This window comes from Chroicocephalus ridibundus, chromosome 16, assembly GCF_963924245.1.
Source record: "Chroicocephalus ridibundus chromosome 16, bChrRid1.1, whole genome shotgun sequence".
Lineage (NCBI taxonomy): Eukaryota > Metazoa > Chordata > Aves > Charadriiformes > Laridae > Chroicocephalus > Chroicocephalus ridibundus.
This window is the reverse complement of record NC_086299.1, coordinates 8,499,589-8,522,823: the sequence shown is the minus strand read 5'-3', so window position 1 is coordinate 8,522,823 and position 23,235 is coordinate 8,499,589. Positions and strand designations below refer to the sequence as shown.

At 46.5% G+C, this 23,235-nt stretch overlaps 3 protein-coding genes across 6 annotated transcripts; 1 reads left to right on the top strand and 2 right to left on the bottom strand.

The window, feature by feature from the left end:
• Positions 1-652: 652 nt before the first annotated feature.
• CPTP (ceramide-1-phosphate transfer protein) lies at positions 653-3,258 on the bottom strand. Its single transcript, XM_063354090.1, has 2 exons — positions 3,128-3,258; positions 653-3,053 (listed from the first exon to the last, which is right to left on the bottom strand). Exons 1-2 carry the CDS (start codon positions 3,247-3,249, stop codon positions 2,531-2,533), a joined length of 645 nt encoding a protein of 214 aa, XP_063210160.1. The 5' UTR covers positions 3,250-3,258; the 3' UTR covers positions 653-2,530.
• INTS11 (integrator complex subunit 11) lies at positions 3,033-17,474 on the top strand. 4 transcript variants are annotated; one of them, XM_063354084.1, is made up of 19 exons: positions 3,229-3,348; positions 3,720-3,906; positions 4,840-4,937; positions 5,170-5,243; positions 5,459-5,687; positions 5,804-5,902; positions 6,001-6,035; positions 6,768-6,906; positions 8,561-8,625; positions 9,282-9,471; positions 10,166-10,249; positions 10,786-10,875; positions 11,434-11,596; positions 12,158-12,265; positions 12,884-12,945; positions 13,800-13,942; positions 14,307-14,436; positions 15,084-15,229; positions 16,159-17,474. In XM_063354084.1, the coding sequence occupies exons 2-18, from the start codon at positions 3,879-3,881 to the stop codon at positions 15,210-15,212; spliced, it is 1,866 nt and encodes a 621-aa protein (XP_063210154.1). In that variant the 5' UTR covers positions 3,229-3,348; positions 3,720-3,878; the 3' UTR covers positions 15,213-15,229; positions 16,159-17,474. The 4 variants fall into 4 exon arrangements, with proteins under 4 accessions (XP_063210155.1, XP_063210154.1, XP_063210153.1 ...); XM_063354085.1 differs by lacking the exons at positions 3,229-3,348; positions 16,159-17,474 and adding an exon at positions 3,033-3,153 and having other exon boundaries at positions 15,084-16,086; XM_063354083.1 differs by lacking the exon at positions 16,159-17,474 and having other exon boundaries at positions 15,084-16,086.
• LOC134524240 (lysophosphatidic acid receptor 6-like) lies at positions 16,637-23,150 on the bottom strand. The gene is made up of 4 exons (XM_063354087.1): positions 22,798-23,150; positions 21,603-21,766; positions 17,567-18,826; positions 16,637-16,773 (listed from the first exon to the last, which is right to left on the bottom strand). Exon 3 carries the CDS (start codon positions 18,636-18,638, stop codon positions 17,577-17,579), a length of 1,062 nt encoding a protein of 353 aa, XP_063210157.1. The 5' UTR covers positions 18,639-18,826; positions 21,603-21,766; positions 22,798-23,150; the 3' UTR covers positions 16,637-16,773; positions 17,567-17,576.
• Positions 23,151-23,235: the final 85 nt, after the last annotated feature.

Here is a 23,235-nt window from a genome sequence, read left to right as displayed (position 1 = left end):
AAGTCTATGAGTACTTCAGGCAAACAACAGTTGTAGATTTCTATAGGTATGTTTATACTGACATCCTTTTAAGGATACCTTCCCCTTAATGAAACATTTAAGTGTTAGCTTTAACTATATAACTTCTTTTAAAAAGTTCTTAGTGCAAATTCAACTGCACAAAGAGTGTGGGGGGCAAAACCTGTCTGAATGGTGTAGAAGTCACACATGGGCAATTATTTCCTCCCATCCGTACTTCTGCGTGAAACCAAGTGGCGTAGGAGATTGTGATGGACTTTGGTGCTAAATATTCAAACTCCCTCTAGTGAAGCCGTATGTTGTTGCAGCTTTCAAATGCACCAGGCACTGCAAGGGAAGGTTTTACTCTTCTGAGTTTGGCCCCATGAGTGAGAGCTGACAGACTCTGAACTTGCCCGAAGCCAAGTGCAGGACCTTAGTTTTACTCACTGGTAACTAAGTGGGGCTGTTAAAAAGGTTCCCATCATTTGGAGACAGAGCAAGACACCGGGAAAATAAAATTATCATTAGGCCACACCTTGTTTAAATGAGAGCATGCAGACTGATGGAAAACGGTGTTTCACTTGAAGCCTACTTTGCACAAAATGATTGGTTATAAACTTACAGCACAGTGGGTTTTTTCCCTACAGGGAAAGTTTGATTCTTTAATGGCAAAAATCAAATTAATTTTCAACGTTAATGTTTATCTCATAAGAAGAATAGTTGAGAATGAACGTGATAAGGGAGAAAAAGTGATTTTCCCATGTGGTCAAACTCCCATTTCTGCATTAAACTCCCAAGAGATCTAAAATGTTTTTTCACTTCTTACACATTACTTGACATAGTTCAAGGTATTTAATACACTACACAGATGAAATACCAGCTATATCTGTATCGGACAGCAGAGGTATTCCGCAGCATGACGCTGCTCCTTTTTAATATATGGATTTATCCTATGGAACTATGGAATCACTGTAAGGTGGCGTCAGCAGAAAGGGAATTATATTTGTGTTCTCACAGCATAGCAACTAAAACTCCTTTTAGAGTGTGAAGAAAATTAACATTTCCTATCTTCAGGCAAAAGATACTGTTGACTGATGTGGCTGATCAGAACAGGAGCTCAGTGTGCAACTCCATCTGGGTGACTCCTGCCCGTTGGTTGCACGCCTGATCCCTGAGGAAACGAAACAGACTCTGCTAGTGAAGGACACGACATAATAATGGATAATGCAGTCATGTTCCTTCCAGCACCACAAAGAAAGCAAGCATTCCTATGAAGGATACTCTTCAGAAGCATTTTATTCACATAATTTAATGTCCAGTTTGTTTAATCTCCATGAGGTAATAGTGATTTCCTGAATCGTTCAGTGTTACATTAGGCCAAAATGCCTTCTATCTGAGATACATCAAAACATGTCCCAGCCTGTGGGGTTCTCCCTTCTCCCCCAAATATTCACGTCATCCTGAACTAACAATATAGTGTTTTTTCAGCTTTCAAAAAGCTAAGTAAACTCTTGTTTTACATACTTAGGTGTGTGCGTATATGTATACATACACACACTGGCTATTATATACAGTGATTTGCAATGGAAGCCGTAAGCCTCACAAAGTAGTGACGTACAGTACAAGTTCAGATTTCTCCCCAGAGAAGTCATTTTTGTAGGCATTTGACACATTCATTAAAAAAAAACCCAAACATAATCATGAGACCACAGGTAAGGTCCAGTCTCCAGCCGATATACGGTATTGTGCAGTACATACTAAAAGTTATTCCGCATCCCCAGATGCATAAAGCGTAGATTAATGGACAGGGGAAGCTGCACAGAAGGAAGGTCCTACTTAATGGATCCGAGCACAAAGGAAGAATGGTCTCTTACTGTAACACCACCCTTTCCTTTAATTCTCATGGACACAGAATTAGCAGCAATAATCAAATGAGTCTGTGACCACAAGGAAAAAAGCTTCCCTTCAGACACGCGTTACTCATGATTGTATTGTCATGGTTAAAGCATAACGGAGGGCAACCTTCCCTCAAAGGAACAGCTTGTAAACAAAAGTGGCAAAGTGAGCTTGCATGTCGTGTTAATGTGCTCAGACACCACATCTGAAAGTTGTGCTGTCACACGAGGTCCTGCCTATTGGTGTAAATCCACGGAAGCTGCTGAAGTTGCAGAGTTTGGCTTCAAAAAGAAAATAAAACCTCCCACTCCCAGTCTAGCTGGAGAGTTGAAGGTGAATCCAGGAAAAGAAATCCCTTTAGCACAGTACTACTGGGTTTTTTCTTACTGTAGAGCTGAGGCTCTACACACAGAGACAGATATATGTACATATAAAAAAAAAAAGGTGCAATTTTCTCTTATAAAGTGAATTTTTTCTTAGCTTTGCGACTTGGCAGCTCCGTGCTGGAAAAGGAAAGGGAGAGCGACCACGGACAGAGAACCGGACCCTCGTGCGTCTGTGAAAACATGCCCCGTTTCCCCCTTTCATCCAGCTTCTGTCAGAATGTGGCACGGCTCTTGGAACATCCCTCCCCTCAAGGAAGGTCAAGCAGCTTATGCTGGGCAAAGAGCTCCTGGGTGATGCCGTACACATCGCAGATATAGGGCAAGGCCTCACCCAGCATGGCCACAGCCTCCTCGGCCGTGCCCACGTTCATGATCTCCAGGAAGGCGTTGCGGGACGGCAGAGCGCAGAAGGCCACCGTGGCCGCCTTGCGAATCACCCAGGGGTGGTAGGCGGCAAGGGAAGCGTTGTAGGAGTCCGTGCAGATGACGGAGGTGCGGGAGTCCTCCTGGCCCGTCCTCAGCCCCTCCAGGAAGAGCTGCAGCCAGCGCAGGGCCCTGTGGAGACGCAGGACAGTGCGGCAGCCGGAGTCGGGCCGTCCCGATCGCTTCTGGAGATCCACCAGCCCGCTGGCCAGCTCGTACTCCACCATGGACTGCAGCGACACGTACTTTTCCCGCTGCTCGCCGCCGCAGTAGTTCTCCATGATCTGCACCTTGGCCACCGCGTCCTTGGAGACGAAGGAGAAGATGGCGCCCAGGCTGTGCAGGAACCTGAGGGGGGAACGGGGGTGAGACAGGCCGGCGTTAGCGGGCGCGGGCCGGGGGCGGCCGCCGCGGGCACTCACCGGATGAGCCCCCGCCATCCGCGGAGGTAGGGGCCCAGCAGCACCTCCCGCCGCTCCGTCACGCACGTCTGGAAGGCGGCGAGGACCTCCCGCAGGCTGAAGGCGCCCGCCGCCACCGCCATTACCGCCGCTGCCCCATCGGTCCCCGCCCGGCGGGGCGGACGCGCCTGCGCAGCGGCGGCCGAGAGCAGGCCCGGGACGGCGGGGCCGGGCGGGCCGCGGTGAGGGGGGGGGTGTCGGGCGGGCCTTGGGGAGGCCGCGGTGAGGGGGGGGGGGGTCGGGCGGGCCTTGGGGAGGCCGCGGGTGCCGCTGCGGGGGTGTCTGGGGGGTGTCGTCCCTGCGGGCCGTTGGGAGCGGCGGGGCCGGGAGCGGCGGCGCCTCGGGCAGGTTTTACCTCAGCAGGGCGGCGGGGTTGCGGCTGGCGATCGGTGTGCGGTGTGAATAAACTCCACGAGCCGGGAGCCCTTCCCTCTCCCCGGCCGCCTTTGCTGGGTCGTGGCGGTGGTGGGGATCGTGGAAGCCCGAGTTTCTAGTTGTTGTTAATCACCCACGCGTGGATCTGACCGGTGTTTTCTCGCTGTCTTCCCTCTAGGAAGAAGTTGGGGCTTTGCTTAAGTCTTCTGCCCGATGCTGAAAAAATAATTGAGATGGCAGCTGTAAAACGGGCTAAATCTTCTCGTGGTTTTGAGGACCCCGTTAGGCTGTTTCTGAAATAATTTGTCACGCAGTTTGAGCTTTAGAGTTTGTTAAAATGCCTGAAATAAAAGTCACTCCCTTGGGTAAGTCCAATTTAAAATCATCCTGAAATAGAAACGGGGAAAAACTTTGTAATTTAGAATTCCAAGTAATACGCGTTAGGCTGCTGGAGACATACCTGCCTTTCCGTGCCACAAAAACTGCTCACAGTGTTGTGCTGCAATACGTGTTACACCTGGTTGTTGTCAGCGTGTCACTGTCCTTTTGTCTTTCAAGCAAGTAAGACTCCGAAGGTCTGACAACTCTATTTTGATTACAGGATTCGTTAATACATACTGGTAAAGGCGTTGTAGTATTGGACAGTGTAGTCGGAGTATCAGTTCACTTAGCAGTGCTAAAGATTCGCAGGAAGCAAATTTTTGTTGTTTTTTGTTTTTTTTTTTTAATGGGTTGCACAGAAAGTTTTGAGGTGCGTTTCTGTACTGAGAGGGCAGAGGATATGCCAAGCAGAAGAACTGCTTTATCCTGATGGATAGTTTTCTGGCTTGGAATTGACTTCACTAGAGCTTAATGAAGGTCTGGGCTTTCACCGGGAGGCAGCGTGCCTGGGGAGGTGCAGAGCCCTCGGAACTCTTGAGTTCCGTGACAGACGTCTCTTATCCTTTCCAGATAAGAGATCATTTTGCTCTTACTTGAAACCGTGTAGCTGCGATTGCACAGCAGCGGGCAGAGAACAAATGTGCCCTGAACTGCTTATGGGTTTGGATGCAGCGCTGTATTTACTGCAGTTTTGCAACTGCAGCTGGAAGGCCCCCTCATAAACTCAGGGAATGGGGTAAAACAGTTCGTATTTACCTCCTTTCGGACAGATTTGCTGGCTTGGAAGAAAGGATATAGTCTTCCCCTGCATCAGAGAAGGGTTAGGCAGTTTGTGCAGACCTTTAAACGTTTCTCTTTTTAATTGATTGTAAGTATTCCCAGAGACGTCTTACTTGTCTGTCTTTGCTTCCATCCAGGAGCTGGCCAGGATGTGGGGCGCAGCTGTATCCTTGTGTCTATTGCCGGGAAAAACGTAATGCTTGACTGTGGGATGCACATGGGCTACAACGATGATGTGAGTATGGTGGAGAAGCCTGAACGTTGGGTAGAGATACCTGGCCTTTCCCAGCAGGGCTCCAGGTTCATTGATCCGCTCTGTTCCCTTTTGTTTGAACGTTGCCGGACCCATCTTACGTGATGCAGGAGTAATACTAGCTAGGTGTGATTATTGCGCGCATGTATCAACTGCTGCTGGAGCTGGATTATGGAAGAGAATGAACTGCTCTTGCCCCTTCGTGTCTTTGCAGAGACGCTTTCCTGACTTTTCTTACATCACTCAGAACGGAAGGCTGACTGACTTTCTCGACTGTGTGATCATCAGGTGAGGAATCTTCCTTCCTTGGCAGAGCTCGGATGGGAAACGGGAAAGCTTTGTGTACTGTCCCTAACAGCCCAAACGTGTTGTCAGTCCGTCATTCATGTTCTGGCTAGTCCCTCTACGCCACGCAGTGCTTTAAAAATCTGAAGCAAGATCTGAGAAGCTGGCAAGCTGATTTCCTGTGCGGCATCTCATTTATCCTTTATGTCTTTTTGCAGCCACTTTCACTTGGACCATTGTGGAGCTTTGCCGTATTTCAGTGAAATGGTGGGTTATGACGGGCCCATTTACATGACGCATCCTACCAAGGCCATCTGTCCCATCCTCCTGGAGGACTATAGGAAAATAACTGTAGACAAGAAAGGGGAAACAAACTTCTTTACTTCTCAAATGATTAAAGACTGTATGAAAAAAGTGGTTGCTGTGCATCTTCACCAGACAGTTCAGGTAAGCGATCGTTTCTGCCTACTCTGGGGTCTGACCCGCCGTATTGTTGTAGAAGGCAGAGCAATTTTAGTTGTTTGAAACGTGTGCGGTAATGCAGTGTTTGCCTCTTGGCGCAGGTGGATGAGGAGCTGGAGATCAAGGCGTACTATGCAGGCCATGTGCTAGGGGCGGCCATGTTCCAGATTAAGGTTGGATGCGAATCAGTTGTGTACACTGTGAGTATGCAAAAAACCATCCATAGATACCTACATCGCCTTTAAACGGCCCGTCTCGTTACCTTGAGAATGTTAATGCATTTCTCTTCTTCCATTAGGGTGATTATAACATGACGCCAGACAGACATTTAGGGTAAGTAGGAAACTGAGTCTCTATGAATTGTATATATTTCTGACGGGAAGATTTTAGCAGAGCGTCTGTTAATACTAGGGGCTTATCAGCATTGATTCTTTGTTAGGAGACCGGAACACGTAACGATGTCTTTGCTGGAAAGATAAATGCATTTTGAATTACAAGAATGAACAGATTTACATTGATTCTTCCAGATAGGCCTTAATGTAAATCTTCTATATACTCATATTAATCTGTTTTTAAGGCTACGTAATAATTGGGCTTAGATGTTTGAAATGTTTTATTGTCATGGTATCTTCTAAATGTATTTACTTTCTAGGAGAGCACCAATTGCAAGCTTTAACATTCATTTTATTTTTACTGGCATCTATAAGAGACTTATAATATTCATGCTATTTGGAATAATATTGTAAGGCATTTAAAACAAGTAAGAGACTGGAGAAGAATTGCTTTTCAAAACCTGTAGTCTTTATTCTGAGCTGGATTAATTTAAAGAAAGCATGGCCTGCAAAGAGAGGAGTCCTGATGCTGCCGCAGGCCTCCTCGGTGACTTTGGGCAAGCGGACGCACATCTGTGTACCTGTTTTCCTATCTGCAAATGGAGACAGTGATGTTCTCCACCCATCTTTGAGACCCACAGATCAGAAATGCCGGATACCGTCTCCTGATTGTTGTTTTGGGTTTGTTTTGTTTCTTTTTTTTTTTTTTTTTTTTAAATTCCTTTTGTTCTAGTGCTGCCTGGATTGATAAGTGTCGCCCGGATTTATTAATAAGTGAATCCACCTATGCGACAACTATCAGAGATTCCAAACGCTGCAGAGAAAGAGACTTCCTGAAGAAAGTTCATGAGACCGTAGAAAGAGGAGGGAAGGTATGGCGTTCTGATAACCTAAGTGATGTGGTTTTTTTCTCTGTGAGGCTCTTATTGGCTCCATGGTGCCCTGTAACTACTAATTAACTCAGGCACCTGTGTATGACCACTACATGAAACTGAAGGCATTTTTATATTCCTCCTTCTGTACTTTAAAAGACAGAATATTAAACACTTAAATTACACCAAGAAGAAAACCAAATTGATTTAATGAGACAGTAAAGGAAATGCTATGCTTACAGTCTGCAAATATGGAGGATAAAGGCAAAATTAACTTGATTTGCATCTTGTATAGTGAAGCATCCTCTCGTCCTGTAAATTAAGAAACTGAGACTGCTTTTAAACTTGATCAGGAAGGATTTCCAGTGTAGCCAGGTCTGTCTGCTCAGTGTGCTGTTCTGTGCGGCTCAGCACCATGCTGGCTGGTACCATAAAACCCCTCCAAGTGCGTGGCAGCATGTGCTCGCCGTGCAGCAAACGATGCTTCGGTACCTTGGTGGTGGCTGTCACTTGCCTGGCCGCTTTGCTTGGGTAAGCCCGCTCCAGTCCCGTGTGGTTTGATGTGAACAACTTCAGCTAGCACATGGACCACACGATGAGAGCATCGGAACTCGGCCGTTAGTTGTATCAGTCCATTATTGCTTTAGAATTTCAGGCAGTCTTTTCTGTTTCTTAGAGCTTAGCCCTTATCTTTGCTAATATAAAATTTGTTTTGAGATCCTTTTTCATTAACGCCCCATTTAGAGCACACCTAGGAAAAGACTTTATAAAAAGAGGCATTTTAACCCCTCAGAAAATGGAACTAGAAGTGGAAATTTGGAAGGCAGGAGCGTTTTACTGATTTCAGTGTAGCTGAGGATCTGGCTCTAGGTTCCTAGGACGTGGTTCATTTAACTCGATTAAATGGAAAGTTAGTCTGGCTGTTGGTTGTACGTGTAGAACTTGAACTGCGTTTTGGTTGAAAGTTAACAGTAGTTTATCTCTTGTGACTCAAGCCCTGTATTTTATTCATTCTTATTGTCTTAGCAGGGGCAAAACGTAGGCTTGCTTGTGGAAAAGGGGGTGAGTCTCTTGGTAATGGATGTGGTTTGCTAAACGGTTCCATTAAGAAGTAGACAATGGCTTTCCCTCTGAATCTGGAAAACAAAAAAGTGGTGGTAAACTCTTCGCTGCCAAGCGACAGCACCTAACTGAAGAAAACATTGGAAATTGAAACAGTTTTGTGTTCTTTCCTCCCGCATTGTCTTAATTTGGGAGGGGAGGGGGGTCCTAATTCCCCCAGCACAGAGAAAGTGACCAAGGACAGAAACGCTCGCTGTCCATTTCCACAAATAATGCCAGAACTGTTGCTGTCAACAACTTGTTATCATGTTGTCCAGCAGAGAACAGACCTGAATATATTCACAAGCACCGTGTCCTGCGAGAGGCTTTCCTCTGTACGTACAAACCGAAGGCTTAGCCGAGCGCACAGGTGCTGGGCAAATATCAGTGCCTTTCGTTCCAAAACTGCAGGAGAACACGTTCCTGTGGAAAGAAAGGTCAGCAAAAGAATATCAGAAAGTGAAAGGGAACTGAGGCACTCGTTCAGAAGTGGTCACGCTGCAGGGCCATTTACCTCCTGTTTCACAGACTGTAAATCATATCTCAATTGCAGGTTCTTATCCCAGTTTTTGCCCTTGGACGTGCCCAGGAACTTTGCATTTTATTGGAGACTTTCTGGTGAGTGCCGTCTCTTCTGTGCACGTTCCCCCTCCTTTCTGTCCTCCTCGAGTTGTGGGGCTGGCAGGCTTCTGTGAGACGTTGTGTCTGTTCAGTACAAGTGTTCTCATGAGCGCTCCCCTGCATGTCGGCCCACGCTACCCATTGCGGAATTACTTCTTTCCATGTATTTCCCAGCATTCTTGACTCTAAGCAATAAACTAACCATTTTGTTATCCAGAGTCATTTTCTACTGCACTCCACGCCTCTGTCCTTTAAAAAATTTGATTGCATCTTTGCCATGTTGTAAAACTGTTTTCCCGGGAGGGGGAGGAGCGGTGAATGATGTTAGTATTAAACTTACCTATAGGCATTGTGTGGAAATGGTTTTGATAATACCAAATGCTGCTGCTTTTACTGTTTCCCGTAGCAGAATGATTAATATTGGTAACGGAAGGAAGTTGTCTGTAGTGGGCGAGAAGGAGAATTGGACTAAAGCCTACTTAGTAATAAGTTAATGCATGGCGATGTAGCGTAATACTGATTTATAGGTCATTGAGAGTCGGATATGCAAAAAAAATCCTCTTTGGAGACTCCATAGGTTTATGGAGTTTAAGCATGGATAGCGGGGATCCTAATTTGGCCTTCACGAGTCTCTGGAACGCTTCTTTCTACAGGGAAAGAATGAACTTGAAGGCTCCAATTTATTTTTCCACGGGACTGACGGAGAAGGCCAATCATTATTACAAGCTCTTCATCACCTGGACTAATCAGAAAATTCGGAAAACATTTGTGCAGAGGAACATGTTTGAATTCAAACACATCAAAGCGTTTGATCGAGCCTTTGCAGACAATCCGGGGCCTATGGTAGGTGGCCGTTAAGCAGGTAATAGAGCGGACGTGCCGTGTGAGGGAGCTGGTTTTACACCACTGTGTTCCTGGCGAAGGCAAACAGGCAAAAACTCGCCATCCTCTGCCCACTTATAGCAGCATCCCGTCTGAAACCCTCTTGTGGCCAGGCCATTTGAATGCTTTTATCTGTGTAACTGAACGATCTATCTTTATTTCAGTAAAGGTAGAAATGCCCAGATAAAATAATTAAAAAAAAAAAAGATTGCATGTCCATATAATCTATACCTCTGGACCTGATTCAAACTGTAATTTTTACAGTATATTCTTTTGACTTAAGTCAGGAAACAGATGACGGCACCATCTCTTATCGCTGGTTTTATTTCTAACTGGTTTGTTAGGCTGAAAGAGGAATCTGTCGAGCATGTTAAGCAGCATTATAAAACCCTTCAAGGTTTTTATCAGACACTATGGATGCTCCTAAAAATATCCTAGAAGGGTACAGTGTACTTGAAAATTAGACAAGGTGGGAAAAATAAAGTAGCAAAAATCCCCATTAGAGCTTTGATGTAGTAAGCATGCTGTGATGTGTATTAGTGGATGCTCTCCACTGTTCTAAAATATTTATGTATTTTAAGTTGTCCTGGTTTGAGAAATGGGGAAAAAAACCCCTGTGTTTTGTGGTGATTCTTGGTACATCTTTGAATTCTAGGTTGTGTTTGCAACCCCTGGTATGCTTCATGCAGGACAGTCCCTTCAGATCTTCAGGAAATGGGCAGGGAATGAAAAGAATATGGTAAGAAATTCTGTTTCCTCGAGTGCTGTTTTAATGTGACAGTGGTGCTGACACGGGCATCAGAACAAAGGCGGCAGGAAAGCTTTTCCTGAGCATCCAGGGTTAAATGAGACGAGTCCTTTAGTGACCCAACCCAGGGCAGAGCCCTCTCAAGCTGTGATTTTTCTTTGCTGGGTGTGCCAGGGCGAGCAGAGGAGCTGCATGGCTGGGACAGCAGCTTGTGGGAGATTTTATTTTCAAAGTGGCTTTTGTTAATTTGAAGCTGCTTCAAAGACGTTCGTAGCTAGCGTTAATTCTTACTTAGCGGTGTGTACATTTCAGTAGTTTGCTTTCTAATTTCATTTTCCTGTGTGTTCTGGAGTTGGGTGTTGACAAGCTGCAGAACAAAGCGAGCAGCGTTCCAGTGAAGGATGGTGGTATGTGAGAGGGGAAGAACACAACTTTATATCGGCATTGTGTGTTTGTGGCTATTGTTATGTTAACGACAGCTGTGCTATGTATAGGCCACACACGGATCTTTCTGGTTTCCTTCTCAGGTCATCATGCCAGGCTACTGTGTGCAGGGAACTGTGGGCCATAAGATTCTGAGTGGGCAGCGCAAGCTGGAGATGGAAGGAAGACAAATAGTAAGTTTTCTTTTCAAGAAAGAGGATCACTGGGGGAAGTTCTTCAGGTGGTAGTTAGAGACCATGTACTTGTAACGGGAATCTGCCACACACAACATGGGAAATACCCAAGCAACATTTTCTTTGGGGTTGGAATAGGGTTTTTTCCCCCTTTATATTGGCAACAGTGTATATTTTTCTGCCATCAGACTTTGTCAGGGGCCTATCGGTAATCTTTAATAATGTTTAATAACTAGGCACCATTAGACAGGTGAAAATGATACATTTTTAGGCAGAGAGGGATATTTAAGGGATACTGTCCTTAAGTATTGGCTTGTTTTGGCAAATGTGCAACAGGTGTTGTGCTCTGAAATTGGGCAGTTTGATCCTGTAAGTTATTGAAAGCTTTTCTGTACAGCATTGTATTCCCTCTCTGCTGATAAGCAGCTCTGTCTCCAACTTCATTTTCCAATTTCCTTCTTTAAACTAAACACAGAGCAGTCTGTGTGTGGTGTGGAAGCTGTAGAGAACCAAAGCAGTTCCTGATTAACAAAACCTGTGCTTTCTGCTCCCCCCCAGCTGGAAGTAAAGATGCAGGTGGAGTACATGTCCTTCAGTGCCCACGCTGATGCCAAGGGAATAATGCAGCTGATTCGCCAGGCTGAGCCACGAAATGTTCTGCTGGTCCACGGTGAAGCAAAGAAGATGGAGTTTCTGAAGCAGAAAATAGAACAGGAATTTCGTACGTATAGTGTTGATATTTAGAGGGAATGGCAGTAGAAGGCAGGCATTGCAATTCGCATACTTAATCCACTGGCCGGAGTTAGGCATGGTGTCATTTACAGGACCAGTCACCCTGGGACTGCAGCATTCTTGCTTAACGTTAAGCCCACTTAATTTTAATGCCCATTTAGACCTGAAGTACAAGGTGCTTTGTTACGTTTGTATTGTTACGGTTCAGCACTTAGTGAGTTTTTATTTCTTTAGACTCCTAAAAGAAGCTGAGGCAGGCAGGGTACACCTGAAATTGTAAGTGAGCAATTTTGGTTGCTAACAGGGAATGAGCTCCAGAAAAAGATTAATTCCTTAGAAACAGCTACTCTTAAAAGGAGTGGAGAAAGCACAGACGTCGCATTGGCTGGTTACTTACTGTCTGCAGATTTCTGTGCAGTAATTTGTTGTTGACATCAGAGCGCAGGCAGTCCTGCTCTGGGGGTGCTGGCACCCTGCCTGGGGGCGAAAGCGGGGTGTGGGAGGGGAGGTGCTGCTGCAGCAGCGCTGACACCGGGCCTTTGCATTGCAGATGTCAGCTGTTACATGCCTGCAAACGGAGAGACCACAACGATATTCACCAACCCCAGCATTCCAGTGGACATATCCCTGGGACTCCTGAAGAGAGAAACAGCAATAGGTGACACATTTTTAACCAAGAATTTCATCTTTTGGGCGCTGCCGCTGTGTTGTCTAGGACTTATCTTGGGTGGGAACAGTGGTGCAGGGCCGTTTGTAGCAATGGTGACTTAGAGCAGTTCTTCCTGTAAAAGAACGGGTTTTATGAGCATTTAGTGGTTGAGAGGGCTTCCTGTGAAATGAAGGCTACTCTGCTGTTAATGTCCAGTCGATAATGTTTAAAAACAAACACACACACTCCACCATGTTTGCTACTCATTGCCCCTTCACTGTGAAAACAAAGTCCAGGTATGCTCTTACTAGCCAGGGCTGTCAAAACTGGAATTACTTTTATAAACCCCATTTAAGAAAAAGCTAAAACTTCTCAAATAGGAAGCGATGTGGGAAGAGAAGCACTTGGTGTGTATTACTAAGCTTGGTTTCTTATGTTTCTAGAGCACTAATGGTTTAAGCATCATGCGCGTTAACAGACAGAACAAAGATGTAAAATCTTAGTCTCTGAGCCTCAGCAGTGACTCGGAAATCAAATCTGTTAAGTCCTAGAGGAATCGTCTTGTGTGAAAAGTAAGTGCATGATGGTTAACCATGTTGTCTTTCTCTTCCATTGGCCTTTGTTTAGGTCTCTTACCAGATGCCAAGAAGCCAAAGCTAATGCATGGGACATTAATTATGAAGGATAACGTAAGTAAAAACAGTTCTTACGGTTGTCTTGTGTCCTCTGATAAAGTATGTTGTTATAATTCATAAGTGAGGTCTGGGTGAACCAAGGAGCTAAAGGTAAGCAGTCCTAGTTTCTTGGAAAGGGCCCAGTAACACCATACCTGTGGAGATCAATCCATAAGACAGACTCTTTAGCTTAGCCGTTGTCTTGACTGATGGTCTTCTCTAGTCCCACAACTTCAGAATTGGTATCTTGCTATTCCTGAGGGTGTTGCGGAAGTAGAATTTTTACTGGCCACTCTCATGAATGTTCATGGATGAAGTCACGGGAAACAGACACATTTGAAGAGCTGCTTCTGTCCAAAGTCTGTTTTCTACCTGGGCCCCTGCAGCTACAGCCATTCTGAGGTGGCTGTGGCTTCCGGCCTTGTGAAGCCAAGGTGTTTCCGACTCCCTGTGCCTGTAAAAATCAAGAGAATCAAGGAGGAGTGTGGTGTTGGTAGACCTCAGCTTGCTGGACAAGGCTGGAAAGGTGCCAAGGGAGTTGTTCTTACTCTGTAACACCATGTTTATTTAAACAAATAATTCCCCCGATAACAAGGTTAAACCAACTTCCATTAGGGGAGCAACTTTAATTTGGGGAAATAAAGAATGGGTATGATTATTTAGGCGGAGGTTTTGCCACCGTCTTACCTCTGTGCCAGGCTGTTTGTGCTTGTGACTGAAATGTGCTGAGACATTTCAGAGGTTGAAAAGGAACGATCTTACCTGCTGGGGTTTGCAGTGATGAACCACGCAGCTGATGCAAAGGAGGAATAAAACTTCAGAAAAAGCAAAGAAATAGCTTATAACGGATTTGTAATTTTCCTCTGCAGAGCTTCCGCCTGGTTTCTCCCGAGCAGGCTTTGAAGGAGCTGGGCCTTGCAGAGCATCAGTTGCGTTTCACCTGCCGCGTTCACATTCAGGATCCGCGGAAAGAACACGAGACAGTGCTCCGTGTATATAACCATCTCAAAGGGTAAGCGTTGGCTTTTTTGAGCTTATTCTTAGATGAAGCTTAAAAGCTCTTCCCTTCCTACAGGCAGCTGGTCCATTCTGCGAGCGGTGTTGTGCTCAGGTGAACAGGGTTCAGGCTGGAGCTACAGCTATTGTCAAAGCCAGAAATAAATTCTGTAGGAAATCCTACACGGTTAATAGAAGCACCAAAACAAGCAGGCTACGAATCGGCCCCATTCTCCCTTCCTTGGGCAGCGGGTGCTGGCTCAGAGACCCAGCTAAAAGTAGTAACAAAACGCTGGTGTTTGGGATTCAAAGATAGAGGGGGTGACCCACCCTTCAGCTTGTTCCATCCAAAATAAATCATCAAACTTGTCTCTTACCAGGGTCCTGAAAGATTATTCAGTGCAGCATCTCCCCGATGGTTCTATAACAGTGGAGTCCATTCTCATCCAAGCCACAGCACACTCAGAGGATCAAGGAACCAAAGTTCTGCTCGTTTCCTGGACTTACCAGGTAGGAAATGCTTGAAGACGCGCTTTTCATGCAACCCTGATCTTATCTTACCTCCTTTACAGTCCCAAACTGCCCTAGACAAAGTCACGACCTTTTCTTCCTTAAAAAAGCATACTTTCTCTGGCTGTATTTTTAAATGCTTTCTTTACAGCAAGGAAATGTCTTCTTGAGGGCAAAGCAACAAAAAAATTACATCAATGGTTCTTTATTCTTTGCTTTCAAGAAAAATGGTCCTTCTCCTCCAAAGAGAGACCTCAGGTCCAGACACCTGCTTTGGCAAATGGGAGTTTTATGCCGATACTTTGAAAGAAGACCCAGAAATGCATTTGTGCAAACAGGACTGGTTTCCTTTTTGAACACTGCTAACACTAGATTTTGATGGGCCCAAGAATTATTTCAGTCTATTTCTAGGTACCAGAGTTGAAACTTTATTGCCCCAAATGGGAAAGTCAAGTAGAAGATTGCTTTCATCCCGTTTTTCTCTCTAGGATGAAGAACTGGGCAGTTACCTCACGTCCCTTCTGAAAAAAGGACTGCCCCAGAGTACAGCGTGAGCCACAGAGCAGCAGGCGCAGTGCTGGTTCAGAGAGATTAGATTTTATTTTGTTTACATAGTCAATGTCTTTTTCTGCTTTTGTTTAATAAAGGAGTTACAGTGTTTGTCCAGTTGCTGCAGTGGCAGCGTACACTGCTCAGCAGTACCGGGATCTCCCCGTCGGCAGCCTGTCCGGGAGCCGTTACAGCCTGTTTTTCCAGTCCCGAGGAACAAGCTTTGAGTTGCTCACACAGTAAGGTAAAAGACACTCAGGATTCCTCCCCTCCCACAGCTCACTTCCCGTAAAACTTCAGCAGTGCAGAGCAAAACAAGGAGCTTTTAAAGCTTCACAATTAAAATGCAAAGTACGAGTAGAACAGCGGAAAAAGTGTAAAGCCCTGAAGGTGCTATTTACCCAGCAGCGTGAGTGCCCTGACTGCCCGCAGTGACGGCTCACCAGCCTGCAGGAAAGCTCTGCTCCTCCGTGGAGTCCCTAATAATTAAAAATTTTCCTTCCTCTGTCCAGAACATAAAAATTGTGCTTAGTGGGAAAGAACAGTCCCGCCAGTGCTGGGAAGTTTTTCTATAGCCTATAAATGGGACAAAAATAGCAGTATCTCATGAAAGATAAAAGATTAGTTTGTCCTAATACTCCCTCAGAGGCTCTCATCAGCTTCATTCTACAACGGCAAGGATCTGCACTTCTCTTACCAAGCCCAGTCAAGCAGAGGAACACAGGAATCGTTATTTTCAATATTTTAGAAAAGTTTGAGCAGGTTTTCTCACCACTATTTAAAGAGTTCCTCCAAGCTAAGAGCAAAATACAGGCAGGCAGAGAGGGCAGTGGCTGCCCCAGCGTTAGGAACAGGATACAGACTGCACGGAGCAATAACGCAAGTCAGGCCCATCCCAACAAGTGTAATACTGCACCCACACGAGCCCTCTGTTACAAAGCTTTAGCTCTATTAAAATTTCAGATCTGCTCTTGGTTTGCTTGCTGCGTACAGCTCCGATGGCTAAAGTGGTTCAGTGGTGGGGTTTAACTGATCAGTACAGCCCCCCAAATTCAAGACCCTCACTTACCATCATAATGCCTTTTTTTTTCCCCCCCACAAACCAAGACCTTAACATCCCCCTACGCCCACGCATCTTATTTTCCAAACCTCTTACCTCCTGTCCTTGACCAGAGAGCAGACTGTGGCATCGGCTGCCATCAGCAAACTGGCTGAATATGGGCAGAAGTTGCAACATCCGTTGTGGTGCGAAGAGAAGTTACACATCAGAGAGACACCATCATTTATCATCTCCCCCCCGCCTTCTGCCACAATAATCCCACACCTGCCTTGAAGCTCCCTGGCAGTTCTTGTTCCACATCCAATGGCCCAGCATAACCTTGGAACCCCGACCACCTGGTGCACGTGCCAGGTCGCAGCGGGACTTTGTGCACGTTTGAAAGTGGAAATACTGATGTAGCACGTTGCGACAGTCCAGCAAACCTTGGTCCATGTTAAACAAGCCTGTGACAATTTCCCTTCCATTCTCAGCAGCTTGCGTGCCTGCAGGCCAACAGCACCTGTCCCTCTCTGAAGTGTGGGGGTGGTGTGGGAAGGAACACAACAGCGAGATCTGTGTATCCGTTACCAAAAATCACATCCTCTTAAGTAAACCCTTGGCTTTGAAGGAGGTTTGTCAGCCAGGCCCGTGGTTTTCTGGTGACTCTGATAACCCACGAACGAGAAATTCTCGCCGAAGTCACATAGTTCACAGGGTGGAAAACAGGAGTTCTCAGAAGCGGCGTGGTGCTGTTAATACAAGAGAAGGGGTGAAACACGTCAGGCACATTTTGTGACATAAACACAGTGGCTGAAGAAAGCTTTGACATTTGACCAGGCCGGCACCATGTAAGGAGTTGTGCAACTCCTGCAGTAACCACGTGAGGAGAGGAGGTTGTTTTACGCACCACGCTGGGTTAACTGACTGATAAATACTTGCATCTGTTATCTTCTGGAACTGCATTAACAGATGTTCAGCCTGAATCCATAGGCAGGCGATGGTGGAAACCCTGCACTGAGCCCCTCCTCAGGATGCCAATCCCTCCATGCGCAGGGAGGGAGGAGAAGCCCTTATTTGGCTGTGGAATGTGGGCAGGGATCGGTTTGGGAGCCCAGCTGGCCACGGTGTGCCCCAGGGAGAAAACACAGGAGCCCTCCAAAATAGGGAAAAGCCAAGCAGGGCTGCCCACATCCACTCGCAGATTACTGTCAGTTAGGAGGCTGGTTTCCTTCAATTAACCCTTTCCTGGGCTGTACCGCTTTCCAGAGAAGGGCCCTGTGTTCTCCTACCAACCCCAGAATTAAACCAAAGGAGACCAAACCATGCTGTGTTCACGCACACTGGTGTGTCCCCACGTGTTGTCTAGCACTGTCAGAGAATACGGCTCCCCCAGGGACCACCCAAGTTGGCTAATAACAATAAATATCTGTTTGGTACTTCCCCCCGGTGTTGCCTTGATGTGACGACCACTGTAGGAAAGAACGGAAGGCTTCACGGGTTTGTTTTCAAAGCAACAGTCGGAAAGAGGAATATTGTACTTACTTGAAGTAGCTCAGTTGATCCCATCTCTGCGGGTTTTATTTCCGTGTCCCTCTTGTACTTTATAAACGTAGGAGGACTCCCCGAATTTCTGGTCGCAGATTGTGTACACAATTTTAGACCTGAATCTGAGCTTGAAGTTGCAGCGCCATCGCTTGCTGGAGGAGGTGAAGTAGTACAAGAGAGGGTTAAGGCAACAGTTGAAGCTCACCAGGGCTAAGGTGACCCTTCGCATTTTGTAGATGAGGTTGGTGAATGACTCATTCTGGATGACCTGGATTCTCATTAAAAAGTGGAGCAAGTGGGTGAGGTGATAGGGGAGAAAGCACAAAGTACAAATGAGCAAGATGATGTAGATAGTGGTCAGGGCCTTCCTCTTGCGAATGCTGTGCTTGATCTGGGAGATCCGCTTCACAATGAGAGGGTAGCTGATCAGAATGATGGAAAATGGGATCACAAACCCAAAAACTAAGGCCAGGATGTTGTACGGTGCCATGCGATAAGTCCAGCTACTCGTAGTAAAGTTCTCAAAACACGCTATTGTGTTCCTCGCGCCACTGTTGTGGAGGGGACCTCCAAGGATAAGTGGAACCATGACACTTAGGGCGACCACCCAAAGGACCGTGACCACCATCACGTAATGGATGACTTTGATCTGGATGTATGCGAAGGGGTGCAACACCGCGATGTAGCGATCCACACAAATGCAGGTGAAAAAGGCAATGCTTAGATAAATGTTGATGTAGTACAGAGTCCCAGTTACCCTACAAGCCATGTCACCAAAGATCCAATTGTTCCGATTCAGGTGATAATGAATTTTGAATGGCAACACACAAACAAACAAGGTGTCTACCAGAGCCAGATTAATCAGGTACACGTAGGACTGAGAGGTGTGCGTCACTCTGCAGGACAGCAGGTACAGAGCCAAGACGTTTTCTCCCAGTCCCAGCACAAAGACAATGCTGTAGATGACAGTAAACAAGGAATACTGGAAGTCTGCTTCCAAGCTGAATTCTGAACTGGCATTGGCAACTGTCTCATTGGAGCCTCCGTCACTCCAGGAAATACCTGCCATGATTTCTGCTGGAGGATACCTGGCACACGATAAACGTCTTAAGCCATCCCTTACCTCAGGAGGTTCTCGAGTTCTAGTTCATCTCAGGTGGGAAAGAGCTGAAGCTGCACAACTGAGCGATGTTACGGCTGGCGGAGGCTGTGGTTCAGAGGTCGGTGCTCAGGATGTTTAGATGGAAAGTGGTGTTGCTGTAAGGGAGAGTTAATCTTTTAAAACAAGGACATTTTAGGTTTACACAGTAGTCAGATTAGTTAGTGGCTCTAAAATCATCACAAGATGACAACACCGAATTAACAGAGGTAGTTTGTTGGGTACTTTCCAAAGGAAACTCTGAAATCACACTTCCTCCCAAGAGTTGTTTACCTAATGAAGTCAAAGGCACCCGACATGGTAACTGGAACATTAGAAAGGAAAAAAATGGTTTCACTTTAGGTAGGCAAGTATACATCGCTGCTTATGTGGGTCCTTCACTGCCAGCAGAGGGACTGTACGCACACACAGACACGCGGGAGAATCGATACACACCCAGGCATGGCTAAGCCATAGCTTTAAGCGGCGTAAGACTTAGAACAACCTTTATCTCAGAGTTTTGCCAGAGCAAGAGCCATCGAAAATCTCTCTTTTCTAGGTTCAAAGTAGAGTGTTGCAACTGGGGAAAGATACGGCAGAGGCTGTAGAATCCGGATGGCAAAGGGGACAGGTTATCTACTGCTTCTCACCAGACAAGCCCAGTAAGGATGTCTCTGACACTGTCAGGTCACAGCTCCAAAACAAACAAAAGGAATTTTTCCAAACAGCATGTACATTGTCCCCAGATTCTGTAGAAGCTGGACACAAGAGTTCCTTATGCTCAATGCTGAGTGACTGCCATGGGACGGCAAAACGCGTCTGGCTAAAGGACTCCCTGAAACTGATGCCACTCAGCCCCCTGGCAGTACGGCCCCAGGCCTCACCCAGGCACAGAAGCTGCTCACACCACGATACCACACTAATATCGGTTCCTTTCACAGAATCTTCATGGTTGGAAAGGACCTTTAAGATCATCGAGTCCAACCAAACAACCTACAGTCTCTGCCACTAGAGCATGCCCTGAAGTGCCACATCTAGACATTTCTTAAACACCTCTTTAAACACCTCTAGGGATGGTGACTCAACCCCCTCCCTGGGCAGCTGTTCCAGTGCCTGACCACTCTTTCAGTAAAGTCATTCTTCCTAATATCTAATCTAAACCTCCCCTGCCGCAACTTCAGACCATTTCCTCTGGTCCTGTCATTATTCACCCGGGAGAAGAGGCCAGCCCCCACACCTCTCTCCAACCTCCTTCCAGGTAGTTGTAGAGGGCAATGAGGTCTCCCCTCAGCTTCCTCTTCTCCGAGCTAAACATGCCCAGCTCCCTCAGCCTCTCCTCGTATGCCCTGGTCTCCAGAGCCCTCCCCAGCCTGGTCGCTCTCCTCTGGACATGCTCCAGCACTTCAATGTCCCTCTTGTACAGAGGGGCCCAGAACTGAGCACAGCACTCGAGGTGAGGCCTCACCAGTGCCGAGCACAGAGGCACTTTCAGCACCTTCAGCCTCACTGAATCCCCTAAATCCCTCCCCAGCTGAAACAGGATCCACTTTAAGTCTCACATTCTTAAGAGTGGCCAGTGGGCAACACCAACACCTCAGCTGCTGGTCAGTGAGAGGTGAAGGTTGTCACAGTGACACGTGTCCCACTAACGCTCATCGTCCATCAGGTAACATCAACCCATCTAAGCTCCAGCAGGAGTAAGGAATGGTGGCCGGGGGGAAATAATAAATCCCTGACATGGAGTATTTTACCAGTCAGTCTTCAACCCAGTTCCAACCTGTTACACAGACGCTGCAGGACCCTGCTACGTACATCAATCCGTTTGAAGTTATTTTAATTCCCTGTGAAAGGTAATAGAAGTGACAGTCTACGACTGAACAGATGCTTTCCACGTGTCTAGCCACTTCTGTCTCTTATAGTAATGTACCATTTACTTATCTACCATTTTAAACATATGGATTCTGATTAAATTCCAAATCCAGCTTTGCTTCCGCAGAGTTACTTTGTTGGGCTTTTGTTTGTTTGTTTGAGGGAGGTGTTACTTCTTCCAAACAACCAAAACGCACCACTGAACTTCTGTTTCTGTGCAAAGGTATTTGATTTATGCAACCACAGAAAAGCAGATAAAGTTTCCAGTGGATTTCGAGTTCATTAAGTTATTAGAAATGTTTTCATATAAAACCAAGCTTAAGTCTTTGAACTCCGGTCAAGCGTGAGGTTTTTCTCTACCTCTTTTTAGATTTAAAGCATCACCATCCAACAATCAGAGAACACAGATCTCCCCGTGTACTGGGTGTCCAAATTGAATCAGCTGAAAAGAATTAGTAATGCAACATAAAAAGGAAAAGAACGCTAAATAACCCTTTGTAATAAATAACAAATATTAATGACGGACCCCAAATAAATTATTCAGACAAGGACTTTGTATGGAAGTTTCTCTACTGATGGTAGATTTTATGATGCTAAGAGAGAGTGTTCTTTAATTAAACGTCTTTAGGTTATTTTTAACAGTTGCTCTGGGATTTAAAAAACAAAGCAAAACTCCCCAGCAGTCCTTTGTGCTACCTGCAGTTAGCCATGGGTCTGCTTCTACACCACTGCCTGGATGGCTGAACGCGGGTCGCCCACTTACTGGAGTTGATAACGAGCCCGAAAACGCAATAGGTTTTTATTGTAACCAGAAACTGGGAAACATTTGCAGAAACAGCAATAGCAGGTATTTTTGCACTGCGACTATTGAAAAAAAACCCAAACGCACCAAACTAAAAAACCCACGCTGCGATACCTGAGCCTGCAGTAGCAGATGCTTGATTAACACCTGAACAGCACTAGTAGTCGGTTTGGTTTTCTGCCCTGTAAAGACTCATAAAAAGTTCAGTCAGAAAGTTAACTCACCGGAGCTCAGACCATCATCTCCCGTGCAAAGGCTGCAGCTGAGTACACCGGCCTCTCCAAAGAGTCCCCACAGCGAGGAGGTCACTGCTAAGCTCTTCTGCATAGAGTTTTAACACCAGAGCAGGCTGCGCTGCAAGATGCCCTGCAGAGTCTCCCGCGTTGCTCTGCAGAAAGAAACCACAGGAAGCGAAGATGAAAAGCCGTCACTCGGATCCCAGACACAGCACTTGCCCCGCCAGCGAAGCGTTCCGCCCCCCCAGAACCGGGGGGAGAGCACAGCACCCAGCCGGCACAGCGCGTGCTTCGGTTCTCTCCATGCACCCACTGCGGGAGGGAGGCACAACGCTCCCACCCAAAGCCACCCGTGACCAGCTCAGCCCGCCCTGCCCTCCAGTCCCACCAGTCTGCAGAGCCAGAGCTGCCCCTCTGGAACCAGGTGCCAGTGCTTCGGTCTGAGACGCTCTGAAAGGGGCCTGCAGCCGCACTCTCACTTCCCCTCAAAGCAAGGAAGAGCAAGACATTGCTGCCATTCCCTTTCAGGCAAAACCGCTGTCTAAAACCATACGGGCACGTTAAAGTTTGGAACACAGATGGACAAGCCCCGCTGCTGGTGTGGATCTGACCTTACAGCATCCCCGCCTCTGGGTTCTCACCCAGCAAAGCTGTACCAGGAAAGCACAAACAGGTCCCACAGCAGCTTCAGCTCTCGTTTTCCATGGTAGAGACGCACGACTGCTCCAAAGCTCTGTCATCGTCTTTGGGAATTAGTCCTCAAGGGAATAAAGCAGCTGGCAGTCGGCACGCTCCACAGGAAGGGAGAGAGTAACCAGAAGTGTCTTGCCTCTCCTTCCCACACTGTCAAAAGCAGGTCTCTGACAAAACTACTGCCTGGAACCGAGTAGGGAAGAGATGTGTCACTTCTCACGAGGGGACACCTAGGAACGGGCTGTCCTCCTGTTCTGTATGAGGAGCACTCCCTAACTCAAACCCTACTGCCAAAGGCAAGGGTGGCCTTAAGAGAGGTCAAAAAGAACCGCTGCCTGCCCCTCTGTCGTCCTTGTGGCTCTCCACCGTGCAAACAGGGAGTGGAACCTCCACAGTCTCTCAAGGCGTTATTAAGATTCTTCCTTTATTTATCTGAAAACAATAGTCTATATCACTTTGAATTGCCACATAACAAAGAACATCCTCTTACCTGATCAAGCGGGCTGCCTGCTCTGACAAACTGGCTTTCTCTGTTATTCTTCTCCTCTCATGGACAAAGGGGAGATTATGGTGGTACCAGGAATCTCAGCTGCACGTTGCTTCCACTCCAGGAGTGTTTAAACCAGGTATTGCTGCTTCTGTGAACTTCCGAAGTCAAAATTCTCATCCTCTTTCCTGTAACCTAGCACTCTAACAGACATTTTATAACCAAAACAGACAGGGATTCTGATGTCATTCATGAGGAAAAAACCACAAGTTACCCAATGGGTATTTTATTGCTGGGGCAAGCAGGCAAAACCCGAGGTTAGAGTGGTTTAAAAAAAAAAAAAAACAGAAAAAAAATAAAGGGAAAGAAAAAAAGAGTTCTCTCTGCTCTGCACTATGATTCACGTGCCCTTCGATCACCGACAGACTCCAGCGCGACCTG